At 39.6% G+C, this 14,625-nt stretch overlaps 1 protein-coding gene across 2 annotated transcripts in view; it reads right to left on the reverse strand.

The window, feature by feature from the left end:
• Positions 1 to 1,762: 1,762 nt before the first annotated feature.
• KITLG (KIT ligand) overlaps positions 1,763 to 14,625 on the reverse strand; it is a 76,159-nt gene continuing 63,296 nt past the window's right edge. For both annotated transcript variants that reach the window (XM_007670077.3, XM_029079202.2), the window contains exons 7-10: positions 13,310 to 13,419; positions 12,676 to 12,743; positions 11,041 to 11,116; positions 1,763 to 5,877 (exon numbers count right to left, since the gene is read on the reverse strand). In XM_007670077.3, the coding sequence (XP_007668267.1) occupies positions 11,077 to 11,116; positions 12,676 to 12,743; positions 13,310 to 13,419 (218 nt within the window). In that variant the 3' untranslated portion in view covers positions 1,763 to 5,877; positions 11,041 to 11,076. The remainder of the gene's footprint in view (positions 5,878 to 11,040; positions 11,117 to 12,675; positions 12,744 to 13,309; positions 13,420 to 14,625) is intronic.

Here is a 14,625-nt window from a genome sequence, read left to right on the forward strand (position 1 = left end):
CATGACATTACATGTCATGACATTCAGTGGAGGGGGCGTGGAGGTTATGTTGTTCAAACTTCTTTCATCCATAGGGATGATTGCCTCCAGTTTCTCCTGCCTAAAATAAATTTCCTGGAAGCAGGGCACATAGTACAGAAAATAGCTTTCTTCTCTAGAGAATAATCAAGGATTTTCATTTTGTTGAAACACAGATTTCCTTTGTAAAGATTGAATAGCCTGTCACACACAAAAGGAGTTCAGCTGGATTTCAGGGCCCTGTATGATGGCTCACCAAAGAATATATCCGAACTATTGTTCATACGATTTGTATCGGATAGTGAATGAAGTAAATTTGAGTTCACATGAAACCCTTGTCTTTTCCTTCACGTGACAGATCCATAGTGGTTGTTGAAACATTAAGAGCTTAGAAACGTGCTTTGCGTTCAGGGGGAACTCAATAAATACCATTACTACTACTTAACACATTTTCAGCAATTGATTGTGCAGAAATGGCACTTTTTGTTCCTCAGCTTTACCTCAATAATTCGATGGACTTTGTTCCCCTTCTGATTTGCACCACCCCTCTTCCTCCTCTTTGAAGCCATTCTGAAGAAGATTTAAGCAATTAGTGCCTGATGAATGAAAGGATCTAATTCATTCAAGATTAAATTATATCTTTTCTTATTCTCCAGTGGCTTTTTGCCCTCTCCTACCAGCATCACTCAGTCCAGTTGTCAAATCACAGTTGACCTTGTTTTCCAAAGACCGAGATAATACAGAGCTAAAAGCCTTAGCCTTCTCAGAGTCATTCGTTAAGAGCTTTTTCTCTCTCATGACAATTATTGCCTTTTTCTTTTCTACAGATGTATTAAAAACATCTTTAATTTTACTTTATTTCCTATGTATAGTTTTATTTTCCTCTTGCCACTCTTTCTCCTTCCTCTATAATGGAGCCTGCTTGGAGAGGTGGATTTGACTTGGGTGTTTTCTCCAAATCTTCCCTGATATTACTGAGATTGGGTAGAGATAAAGGGAGATTTCTGTGAAAGACAGTTCACATCAGTAGACTTGGTAAATAAAATCAGGTGCTTCTGATTTTAGCAGACTTGGATTAACTCTTTACTCCAGACACAGAAAGTATCCAGGTGACCTTGGTAGCCATAAGAAGGGGATTAGGGTTGGGAAGAGAGAGAGAGAGAGAGAAAAAGAGAGTCAGACAGACAGACAGAGAGCGCATATAAGCATGAAAGGTAGAAAGAGGCAATATTTCTTCATAGAAGCACCCCAAAAATTGGTTAGGAAATACACAAAAAATCCTTAAAAAAATCGTTTAAAAAAAAAAGCCTATATATGCATGTGCACACACATGTGCTTTTTCTCTTAGCCATAGTTGTTTCAGTTCCATTGATAAATTCAAACACAAGGGGATTTGGCTACCTATTAAGAAATTTCAAGGGATTAACTATCTAAAATTAAGTTTGGGTATTATGATAGTGTAATGTGTTGCTACTAAAATTAGGACTTTTCACCATGGATTGATATGGTAACACTGTAGTAAATTTAATTTTCACTTTCATAATTATTTCATAATTCTTCTTGTATGACCTCTGATTTCAGAGTAATCCTGGGCTCTTGAGATAAGACACAGGAATTCCCACAGTACTTTACTGGAAATCCCCATTTTAGGTTATTATGTTTCCTCAAGCCACGTTATGCTATAGCTTACACCTCAGGGTATGAACAGGTGCTAGAATTTTAAAAAGGTCATAATTAAAGACAATTTGTAGTGCATATAATTCTTTATTTAGAACAATAAAGTATATGTATATATCTATAATGAAATTTCAAATTCAAACCAGTATAAAAAAAAAAGGTCAGGGCATACACCTATTTTAAAAAGTACTCATACAGATACACACATACACATCCATAAACACACACACCCACACACACACACTCCACATTTTATAAACATTTCGAATTAATTCATCTTGCCAAAATGGAACTAAGCAAAATAGCGTTGACATACATTTACATTACAATATGCAATTTCCAAACTGACAGAACTAGCAGTACGCCTGTGCATCTGTTTGATGTCAACTTTTTTCCAAGTACTGAATAAGTTTGTCATTTTTCCCCCATTTAAAAAATCTAGAAGTAAAACCATGGACTTAGAAATTTGTAATAACAGTGTGGCCTAGTGAAAGGAGCATAGCTCTGGAAATCAGAGGACTTGGGTTCTAATCCCAGCTCTGCCAATTGCTTGCTGTGTGACTATGGGCAAGTCACTTAACTTCTCTGTGCCTCAGCTTCCTCAACTGTAAAATGGAATACAATTCCTGTTCTCCTTCCTAGTTAGACTATGAATCTCAAATCGGAGGGGGACTGTGTCCAACCTGATTAGCTTGTATCTACCCCAGTGCTTGGCACATAGTAAGCACTCAAGATACAACAATAATAATGGAATAGGTGATTCTTATGACCAACTGCAACTATTTTGTTTAGTTTAAATAACTATACTGTCTTCTGAATTTTTACATTTTTACATTTTTAAAACAAATATTACAGGGAGAAACTACTAACATAGCTGGTGATGACCAACAATTCTATAAAGTACATATGCTTGATAATTTCAGAATTCTGCACAGTTGTTTGGTGGGTTGCTTTTTGGGTTTTTCGTTTTTAGAAATGTTCACTAGTAGATATGCCTCATTATGACAAAAAGTACCATTACTTTGCCATCAAAAACAAAGACAATTCTATAGTAGTAATTGAAGAGCTTCACAGTTGTGCTGTGTTGATGGAAATTCCTGACATGCTGCTGGTAGTGTCCAAAATACCTCTTCCCAGGGTATTTTTCAAAATGATACTTCCTCAAACTCCATTGAAGATGTCTAAAAATAAGACATCCCTCTCATTTCCCCATTGAAACTAAAAAAGTAAATTTGGCTTATTCCTTCCCTAAAGGGATTAAGATAGTGGGCAAATCACCATTTAAATGTGGTACCTCATTAAAATAAAGACTTCAGAATACTGAATTTTGGCTGGTTTCAATGTTAAGGACCTCACAACAGCTATATAAATATCTAAATGTGAACTTTCATATCATGACATCCAAAATACGTATTCAAGGTAAGGAAAAGTCATCACCTGTGAAAATCATTTAATTCACCTCACATGAGACTGAATTCCACTTTTGCTAATAGACCCTATTTACAAGAGGAACAATAGTCAGATGAGCCTTTTGAGGTCAGGGTACTTGTGTACAGGGACTTTAGAGCTAAAAACTGTATGGGAAATTGTTAGCCTTCTGTTTACTTCCTTGTTCTGAATTGAAGATGAATAGATGTGAAATGGCTAGGTGCCAGGAGTTATAATTAATTTTGGAGGAGACACCTCAAATGCTGGAACAATTTAAAGAAAAAGCTATGAAATGGGAATAGCTTTCTAAATAATTTGCCAATAAAGGCATCAAAAGCATTTCAAAACTTACTAAAGAATGACTTTAATTTTTATTGGAAGTAAACACTAAACACTTTAGTTTTCAGTAGAAAACTTTTTACATAACTGTATTTTTATGTATATCATCATAGAGTTGAATCTGCATATAACAGCACATTGGATTAAGACTGTACAGTCAATGTGTGGGGTATTCAAATGCCATTGTCCTGGCTATTATTTAGCCTGGGATTATTTATTCCTTTATGAATTTTTAGTTTCTTAGGGTATTTAAGGTGCTCTCAGTATAACTTAGACCACACCGAGTTTCTGAATTAGGCCATTTCAGAGGCAACAAAAATACAAAGTGATGTAAATGGCAGCGTGTCTTATAGGCAAAAAATGTAGACATTTGAATTCAGTAATGCTGGAAGCGCGGTAGGCTCAAATTTTGACTCCTGTAAGGGAAGTACACATTCTCCTCAGAGTAAGACCAGTTACTGTATTGTCAAAGCAGTGTGAAGAACTGCCCATATTTTGGCTGTGACAATACCAGAAAGAGTTATACTGGGCTAGATTTTCTCAGAAATTAAACTACTCCCTGTAGCACGTTAGGTACTCTGCCAAGTTACATTAACTCTTTCAGGTCACTAGCTTAAATTACTGCTTAAAGGCACTAATGATACCTTGAGAGCAAAAAGAGTTGATAAAGTTTTATAAAAGAGGTAACATCTAATTCTTCTCAGGATTAAAGGGCAATTGGGAGGACCTATCTGTACTTCTGAGAGCATCGTGGTAGTTATGGCCTGGATTAACTTTGAAAATGACCAACCATTACAAGGTACCCAGGGGTTTATGATATTTGACCCCAAAGAAAAAGTAAAATGTTAGCTGGTCATACTTCTGAGACTCCCGGAGAATGACCAGAAGTTCATTTCATTGTTTATGCAGTACTGATAACATAATGATCACATTTATGGTTTTTTTAATTATTATTATTCCAGATATACTTCCATAGCATATTGAAGGAATTAAAACCTCAATCAAGATATGTCAAATAAGCTAAAGCTAATGTCTCAGGTAAGTGTCTCTTCCAGAAATCTGGAAAATATTATCAAAGGTAAGCCCAACAACACACTGTTTGCAAGTATATTTTAAAACTAAGGGTCCATTTTGGCAATACATACCTAATTCATCTTTTACGTGGACTATGTGATGGCACATTTTTCAAAGCAGTAGATATGCAACTAAATAATTTCTTTCGCGCTTTGAATGAAAACGTCAATAAATAAGGATACTGGATTCTAACTGAATGGATAATTGAATACGGGTAATGAAGATCACGTTAACAGTAATTAAGTTATTTTCCATAACGTTTTCCAGATCACTTGCTTTCTCGGTGTCGATTAGCACGCTTCCGACCTCAGCATGTAGGGAACTTGGTTATTGAATATTATCTGTGGAAACAGAATCGTTCCCGTACGTCCCCATTTATGGTTGATATTTTATAACGGAATCTTCACCCATTCAGCATTTTCTCCTAACACTCTTTACATAAATCTGTGTAATGACTCTAGGATATAAAAAGATCTACCATATTTTACAAACATTTATAAACTTCGAGTGGCCAAGAGAAAATGGATGACTTCATTAGTGGTGCCTCATATTTTCTTCAAGTACTCCTCTGATGATCCGTGATGAGAGCTTCTTCATATATACACACAAACACACACAGACACAGACCCACACCCACACAGACACGCACACACACACACACACACATATATATATATATATATAAACTCTCCAACCTAACTGCACCATGATACTAATTCCTAATTGGTTTCACCTGCATGGAAAGGACCAGCCAAAACCATGTCAGACTTGGAGGTGGTGTTCTAAGCAAATAATCACCTGCTAGATATAAAGGCTCCTCTATGTGACTCATAATAGGAACCCGGCTCTGTAGAGTGATAAACCAGCTTGCCAGGACATCACACCTCTAAGATTCAACTTCTTTATGTACTGTACATTGCTTTGTTTTTAACCATAGCCTCTATAGTCTCTCTCTTTATCTGTGATGATTCAGGCTGAAGTCTATTAGAAAAAGAAAAAAAACCTTAGGGTGTAGATTGCAATCGAAGAATAAAATCTTTTTGAAGATTCAGTTTTGACCCATTTCCGGAGTCGCGGGGACGAGGCAGAGTCTGCTTCCAATTCCAGTATCGGTTCTGTCCTAAATGCAATGGCAAGCCTTCGAAAGCTTCAAGTCCTCTTCTGTGCACACTCTTCTTTAATGATGTTTAATTCATTTGAACACTTTGTCCCAGAGCTGAATCATCATTAGAGAGTCATGGGTAGCAAGAATGAATAGAGACTCAGCCTGTCGCTCCTGACGGAATATGAATTGGCTTAAAGCTGCTTCAGTTGTGAAGCGATCGCGAAACTGTTACCTGCCTGGAGGAAAGGAAAAAATAAGGTATGTTAGTATCTCTGTTCCCCTGTATTCTTCAAATCTCAAAAATCATATCTTTTCAGATACATCTATCACATTCATGACACTATGATCACGAAGTTTTTTCACTACAGATTTTTCTTTTCACACCTCTGGATTTCAATCACCAATATGAATGAGGGGCAACCACCTCTTATGGAGCGCTTTGTATCAGGAAAAGAAAGATGAAAAATGCTAGATTCATATTCTCCCATTAGTCCCCTGAAGTAGAAGTGATCTCACCTGCTGACATATTGCTTAACTTAACGTGTCCCGGGTGAAGCTTTCTGTATTATCTGAAGAATGAAAGCCGGGCGTTGTTCTAGTAATATAGAATTGGGCTTTGTATTCATCTTTTTTACATTTGTAATTTTTTATCTGAAATGGCAAGCTGCCATTAAACCTCTGTTGATAATACTACAGGTTCAGATATGCTGCAGGGTTTCCCCTGATCTGCCCTGCTGGGGCAGAAGATGAGACTTGGCAGGAGGCAGGGCAGGCTGAAAATTGCCCAAATGCAGCTTAGAAGGAAAGGGCTGCAAAACAGACAGTAGATGCCCGAATCCCAAATCTGACCCCGGGTAGGACCCAGGAGTCCCCCTCTGTCTTCAGTTACCTTCCACCCCTTAACTTTCCATTGCAGAGTGAAAGTTTACTATTCTTCATCTTTTATCTTGTTTCTTCTCTGAATTCTTTTCATGACTCCCTACTGAAAAGCATCATGTTGTCTCCTCTTTTTCACATTTTGCCTCCAGTTCCAAAGATCCGGGACAATGTATTTAACGACGGTGTCCTTCTTTAAATTATACCCAGTATACTCCATTTGTTCCTTCAGCTTCCTTTTTATGGTTGTCTTCTAATTGTTCCTTTGTTGTATTTTTGCCTATTTAATTCTTTACATCCCACTTCATCACCTGGGCAACTCTACAACTCTTTTTACCTTGTCGATCTTTATATTCATTCTCTGTTGCTTTCACCCCCTTTTCTGAACATTTTTAAACCTCATGTTGGCTCTTATGCATATTATGTCATTTTTCCTTTTTACTAAATCTTCCTTCACTCCTTTCTTCTAGGGGCTTATTACGCTTTTCAAGGCGACTCAACTAGTTAGACACGGTTTCTGTTTCAACTCCCGTTCTCCTTTTGCTCTAATTTCATTTGTTCAAGTTAGTGATTTTCCTGGATAACTCTTCTTGCCATAAATCTTGCCGAATTCTTTCTATTTTATTCTCCCCGTGACATCTAGAAACGCTTATGTGCATCCTTCCGGAGTTAGAACCCAATCTTTTCATTCCATTCATCCACTCTTTTGACGGTGACTGGACTGTCCGTAACTACTGCTTTAAAACTGAAAATGATTTCTACTCTGTTTCTAAACTACTGTCCTACTAAAGCTAGAGACACAAAAATTCTTATTCAAGTCTGATTTAATCTCATCCTGCCTTTCTAGCCTTAAATAAGGCAGTTTGGCCTTCTTTGGATCTTTTATTTATTCTCTTCCATTCCTTTCTTACAGTCTCCCACTAGATTGTAAGCTCCTCCTCTAGACTGTAAGCACCTTGTGGGCAGGGAGCATGTCCACCAACTCTGTTGTATTGTATTCTTCCAAGCGCTTTGTACATTGTTCTCTATATAGTAAGCACTAACACCATTGGCTGGTTCTGTTTTTTGCCTCCTACTCAACACCTTCATATTCATTCCATTTTTCTTTTTTCCCATAATTTTCATTCTGCCTGTTTATTCCCCTCCTAATGTGTTTCTCATAGGGGATTATCTTAGTATTTGAGAACTCTCTATTAAGGACCTCTCCTATTTTCCTTTGTTCATTTTCTGCTTCTAATAATTCTTTATAATTTTCATACAATCCTTCTGCAGTGTTGTCCTTTTTTTTTTTTTTACATCATTTCATTAGCCATGTCTTTTGTTCAGCAACTGATAACACTTTGGACTGTCTCTTTTCTTCATGTTAATGTGCCAATGATTTTTTTCTAAATGGTTCTTTTACTTTTCTCAAAATAGTACATAAGGCAGGTTTTCTGTCTTCATTTTCCTCGTGGAAAAGTATTCTTCTGGTTTCACCATGGAAGCCTCATTCATAAGGGTTTATTCATTTCTATTACAATTTGCGTTATCCTTAACACGTTGACAAAGAACTGACCCATTCTAATTTCCATCTCTTCCTCTTTTCCTTCATGGGAGCCTAATTTAAATATCTCTTTATACATCTACAGCTTCCCTCATCTGAAATTAAGCCATCAGTCTAATGGCTATCCTTTTGCTTTCAATTATTTTCATCAGACCTGTTCTCTCTCCTACTTAAACTATGAGCCCCATATGGGATAGGGACTGGCTCTGACATGATGATCTTGTGTCTACTCCAGAGCTAAGTTCAGTGCTTGTTGTAAACGCTAAACAAATACCATATAGTAACCACAGATTATTAGCATTATTATTATTTCTATCATCATCTCTTTCCCCAGATCCCTACCTCCCTGCCCTATTACTTTTATCGTCTTTGCCAATTGAGGAGAGAAACTATTTCAGAAATACAGTGATCTACACACAATAGGTCCCCGATGAATCCTGGTGCTGACAGAAGGTTTTCTGGGGTTCCTATATCTTTCAGACATTTTTCTGAGAATTTTGCAGATGCACAAGTTGCATAAGCACAAGGCCACCTTATCCGATATTGTTTCAAAAGGTCATTTTTTTTTTTTTTTTTGTCTCCTAGACTTAGTGGTCTGGAACTTTTCCATTTCAAAGTCATATCAAAATGTCATGACAAGAGTGCCACAAGTTAAAACAACATGGTTAAAAAGCTGCCTGACCAAACAGCATTTTGGCAAACAGTGGAAAAACAAAATAGTGGAGAACACAGAATGTATTGAACCCTTAAACCTTAATAAGCAATGTAACTTGTGGTTTGAGGAGGTCTACAGAAGGAATAGTTGAGTGGAGGTAGTGTTCAAAATAGGGAAAAAAAATCTGATGGAGGAAGTGGGTTTTAGAATTTGGAAAGTGGGCAGGGACTTCACCAGAGGAAGTGGAAATCTTAGCCAAATGGGAGGACTGGGGGAAGATTTTTGTGAAACTACTGGGTGGGAAAGACTGGCAATAATAGGGGAGAGGGGAATTTGGAATGCTAGATCTAAAGGTGGGTGTGGGAGAAGTACTGATGGTATCTCAGAAACCCACCAGTGGCAATTAGCAATCTTATTAGCTCATCCTCTCACACCCCTTAGAGTCGAAATTGATGCTGCACGCCTCTGAATGTTCATCTCCGCACCCCATCGGGCTTGGTTCCCTCCTTTCCTGCCCTCCCCAGCAACCTCGATTCCTTCTTCCCGTGCTTCTCCCAATGATTACACGAACAACAGCATTGTCTGTAGTCCACTGGTTGTTTAGTTTTAGTCCTTGACACATCCCGTGCTCTGCACTATGTTGCCAGTGTACTGTTATGGCAGGCAGCATTTTGACCATTCCAGTCTCACATTCTTGCGGGAGAATTTTGATCGCCACCAACGTCCCTCTGTTCCTCCCACACTGACATGTTTACACAGACCCCTCTCACCTCTTACCCCCTTGGATCGAGAGTCCCGCGTGGGACTGAGACTGCATCTCATCGGGTTGAAGTGAATCTACTCCCAGCGCTTAGCACAGCGTTTAGCCACGGTAAACCCTTTAGGGTGAACCTCAATTACACTGCATTAGCTATCTTCGTGTTGGGGCATTTCTTCTGTTGCCTTGCAGTATTTGAATTGAAATTCACAAAGGCCCCTTTTAGTGAGCAGGGCAGAGCCTCTTCTTGGCGGGCACATGGCGGGCTGATAGTGTGGTCTCCGGAGTGGGCTGGGGTATCTCCCTTGGCCTGGGTTTATCCCATCCTGCCTCTGAAGACTATTTTCATCCAGCCTGAGGCCCCAGATGGGAAACACTGCTTTCTTGAGGAAGTCTACCCTCAGTGGAACGAGCCTGGGCTTGAGAGTCAGAGGTCATGGGTTCGAATCCCACATCTGCCACTTGTCAGCTGACTGTGGGCAAGTTACTTAACCTCTCTGTGTCTCAGTTCCCTCATCTGTAAAATGGGGACTATTTTACTGTGAACCTCATGTGGGACAACCTGATTACCCTGTAACTACCCCAGCGCTTAGAACAGTGCTCTTCATGGAGTAAGTGCTTAACAAATACCAACATTATTTATATTATTAATAATAATAATAATTATAATAGTTTCTGTTAAGTGCCAAGGACTGTATTAAGCCCTTGAGTAGCGTGGCCTAGTGGATACAGCCTGGGCCGGGAAGTCAGAAGACTCTGGGCTCTAATTCTGGCACTGCCACTTGTCTGCTGTGTGACCTTGAGCAAGTCACTTCACTTTTCTGGGCCTCAATAACCTCATCTGTAAAAGGGAGATTAAGACTGTGAGGTTCATGTGGGACAGAGACTATGTCTAACCCAAATAGCCACATGGGACTCAGGTTGAGAGGTAGAGGGGGAATTGATGGGTCCAGTTTGGGCTGGGATCTCCAACCCTAGGCCCAGCTCAGCACCACCTTCCTGCAGGAATCCCAAATCAGGCTGGAGCGGGTTAAAAGGGTTGGTGGTGATAGCAGTGACCCGGAGCTGGAGACAGGACTCCCCACCCCCCCCACTTCCGAAGCTTGCCGTGCCACGTCATCACACCCAGGACCCCTTCATGGATCTCTGGCAGGCTCTTTAGAGAATATTTGGACAGTGGCATCATCAGATATTTGTTTTAGTAAAACGTATAATGATGATAATGATAATTGTGATATTTATTAAGTTCTTAGTATGTGCCAGGCACTGAACTAAGAGCTAGGTGGATACAACCAAATCGGGTTGGACAAGTCCCTCTCCCCCATGAGGATCAAAGTCTCAATCCCCATTTTACAGGTGAGGTAAGCAAAGCACGGGCAAGTGAAGTGACTGACTTGCCCAAGGTCACACGGCAGACAAGAGGCGGAGTCTGGATTAGAACCCATGATCTTGACTCCCAGGTCTGTGCTCTATCCACTATGTCAGGCTGCTTTTATGAGATGCTCTACACTTTAGAAAACTGAATGTTATTCATCGGTTAGCCGTTCAACTGAACACCAAGTACTTACAGTGCACGAAAGTAACAGTGTGGATACCCAGCAAAATTACACTTCTTGAAGCTCTCTCTCTCGTTCTTGCAACATACTGAAAAAAACACAAAACAATGTTTATTTTTGGATGGAGATTTAAAAAAAAAAATAAGAACACGATGACCAGCAATTGTAGAAATCAATGTTTGCTTTGGATCGTAAGATTGAAAAAAAGAGCTAATCAGGATTTCTAGTTCCTAGTCTAGGCCAGGATTTCACTTTCATACATTTATCTCAGATGTTCTTACGGTGTGATGAAATGTGCATACTTGGATGTTGTCATTAGTCTATTTGGGAAAAACCCAGAAGAGATAGAAATAAGAACCTTGGATAATTGATAAATAGCATTTATTGAATTTTCACTCCGTCCTGAGTGCCGAACTAAACACTGGGGAGAGTATAGCACAGTTAGTAGAACGATCCTTGCCTTCTAGGAGTTTAGAGTCTAATGAGGGAGAACCGACACTAAAATATATTACTGACAAGGGAAGCAACAGAGTTTAAATATGCACACAAACACTGTTGGGGGCAGGAGTTGAGGTGAGGACCTTAAGCACTTCAGGGCAGGAGGACTCAAGTGCATAGATGATACAGTAGCTGGGGAACTAGGTTGTGGTGATGAGAGATGAGTGAGGGAAGGCTTCCTGGAGAAGATGAGATTTTAGTAAAGTTTTGAAAGTGGGGAGAGTAGTGATCTGCTAGATGTGAAAAGGGAGGGTGGGAGCAAGAGGCCCACAGGGATGAGAGTGAGGCCCAGGGAGTAGGTTGACATTAGGGGAGTGAAATGTTGGAGTGGAGAGGAGCGAGGATAAATTGCGGGGGAGAGAATCGAATGAGTGCCTTGAAGTTGACGGTCAGGAGTCTTTCCTTGATAAATCCATCTCTAGATGAATCCGAAGTTATTCGGAGGCTGTGGCACCCGGCACATAGAAACTAGTTTCAAGTGTGCAGTCCACTGTGTCTACCAGTAGGAATCTGTCGCCTTTCCAAATACAGTGTGGGATGGATTATTGGTAGTGAAGAAGCATGGCCTAGTGGACAGAGCACAGATCTGACAGCCAGAGGATCTGGGTTCTAATCTCAGCTCCACCACTGGGACAAGTCTTGACCCTGGACAAGTCAACTAACTTCTCTTTGCCTTAGTTAAAAAAAATTTTAGATGGTATTTGTTTAGCACTTACTGTGTGTCAAGCACTGTTCTAAGTGCTATCTGTGAAGTGGGTATTCAAAACCTCTTCTCCCTCTTAGACCAGGAGCCCTAGACTGTAAGCCCAACAAAGGGCAGGGACTGTCTCTTTCTGTTACCAGTTTGTACATTCCAAGCACTTAGTACAGTGCTCTGCACATAGTAAGCGCTCAATAAATACTACTGAATGAATAAATATGTGGGACAGGGACCGATTCTGACCCGATACTTATATCTACCCCAGGCTTAGTATAGTGCATGGCACATAGTAAGCAAGCAAATACCGTTATAAGTGAGCATTTTGTCCACATCTGAACACACAACATTACAACTCATAAACCCAAAAGGCAACAATATACAGAGCAACGTATATTGCTATCACTGCTCTAGGGTATGCAAACATTCAGACATTTAGTAAAACAAGATACCTTATCTCATTATCCTCTTCATTACCCTGTATATTTTCAACTTCCACTGAGTGTTTTGGATGTTTTTTCTAGGAAAAAGAAAATTAAAACTTACTGAATAATTGGTATCAAGAGATGCTCTTTTAGAAAATATATGTAAGAGGAAAAAAACTGGTAGGTATGCATGTTCCCAGTGCCAATAACCATTTTACAACCAGCCAGAAAACATTTTTGCAATTACCTGAAGTCAGGAAAAAACTACTAGTTCAATGTCTGTTCAACATTAACACACGGAAATAAAAGCCCCAAGGAAAGAACAATGTTGAATTTACCACCATTTTATTTCCCACAAATAAATGCATAGGATTCCTTACTAATTGGGCAAGAAATAGGAAAGTTCAAAAGAAAGGAAGTGAGAAAGGAGAGGAATAATTGTAAGGAGGGTAAACCAGACAAAAGACAAGTGGAAAGGCAGGAAGAGACGAGATCGTTTCTTTTGAATAGCTGTCGGATGTCAGTCAATGGGAAATAGATGTCAAAATGTGGAATTCATTAGTTGACTATCATTTTCATAAAGGAAACCATTTGAGAAAGAGTGGTGGGAGGATGAGATACCCTCTACAGAATATAATAGAAAAATCTTGGTCTTCCTTACCTTCCAGTATATAGCTCCAAGGATAAAGCCGATGACAAGAGAAAAAATGGATGGCACTGCTATGCTTATCCATTGCAGGCTAGAGCTGCTAATGTAACCAAAGGCTTCTCCTGTAATTGAAAACATGGTTTTTGGATATTGGTTTTTTTTGGTGGAGGTGAGGAAAACAGATTTCTAAATCTTTGAATAGGAAATGCAAAGCATACACAATATTTCCTTTTTCAGTAGTACACTTAAAGTCTCTGAATTTGAGATTCCCTGCTGAAATTTGTTACAGAAGTTCATACCTTAAAATAGGAGATTACAGGAATATACATATATTAGCAAACTTGCCGCTATTGCTAAAAATACTCCACAATTTGCCCCTAAACTAAAACCGCTTTACCATTTTCTTAATCCATTCACTCCTAGAAAAGAGCAAATTAGCAGTAAATACAAACCTGAGGAAAGGTTCAGGAAACTAAGAATGTTTATAGCGGGAAAAAAAAAATTCCTCAAGGGTAATAGCAATTGTCTTTGAGGGAATTTGTGAGGAAGAGACTAGATTTTCTTCTTCTTTTAGAAGGAGAATGGCTGGATTGCAAAAGTGAAAAGAACACTAGCACAGCTTTGCCTAGAAAGTTATGTCTCCAGTTATTAGTAATACTAATAATTGTGACATTTGTTAAGCGCTTACTTTGTGCCAGGCACTGTACTAAGCGCTGGGGTAGATACAAGCAAATTGGGTTGGACCCAGTTGCTATCCTACATGGCGTTGCAGTCTCAATTCCCATTTTACAAATGAGGTAACTGAGGCACAGAGAAGTAAAGTGACTCACCCAAAGTCACTCAGCAGACAAATGGAGTCAGGATTAGAACCCATAACCTTCTGACTCCCAGGCCCGTGCTCTATCCATGCTGCTTCTAGAGCAGTTCTTGAGTTCTTTTAGAAAATAGCGGATAAGCACGGGCCTCGAACATGGCAGTTGGTCACATGTGGCATCCCCAGAGCGGACCAGAACTGAAGGTGCCAAGTCAAACCAGTTGCGACCCACTGGGCGAGATGACTTCTTGAGGCCTCCTCCAGCACGACGACTTTCCACCTCCTGGGACAGTCGGGGATTGATTTTTACAAACAGAAAAGAGTGAGACCAAACAACATATGCTATTTCAAGCACGTGAACTGGGTGGGGGAGAGGGGAAAGAGAGAGAATCCCCAAAGAGACAAGGAATCGATGGAGCGGGTGTCGCCAGAACCAGGGAGAGGAGTTTTAATCCAATCAAGCAATCCATCCATCAGCGGTATTTATTGAGTGTCTACTGTGTTTACAGCACTG

Source organism: Ornithorhynchus anatinus, chromosome 14 (assembly GCF_004115215.2).
Source record: "Ornithorhynchus anatinus isolate Pmale09 chromosome 14, mOrnAna1.pri.v4, whole genome shotgun sequence".
NCBI lineage: Eukaryota > Metazoa > Chordata > Mammalia > Monotremata > Ornithorhynchidae > Ornithorhynchus > Ornithorhynchus anatinus.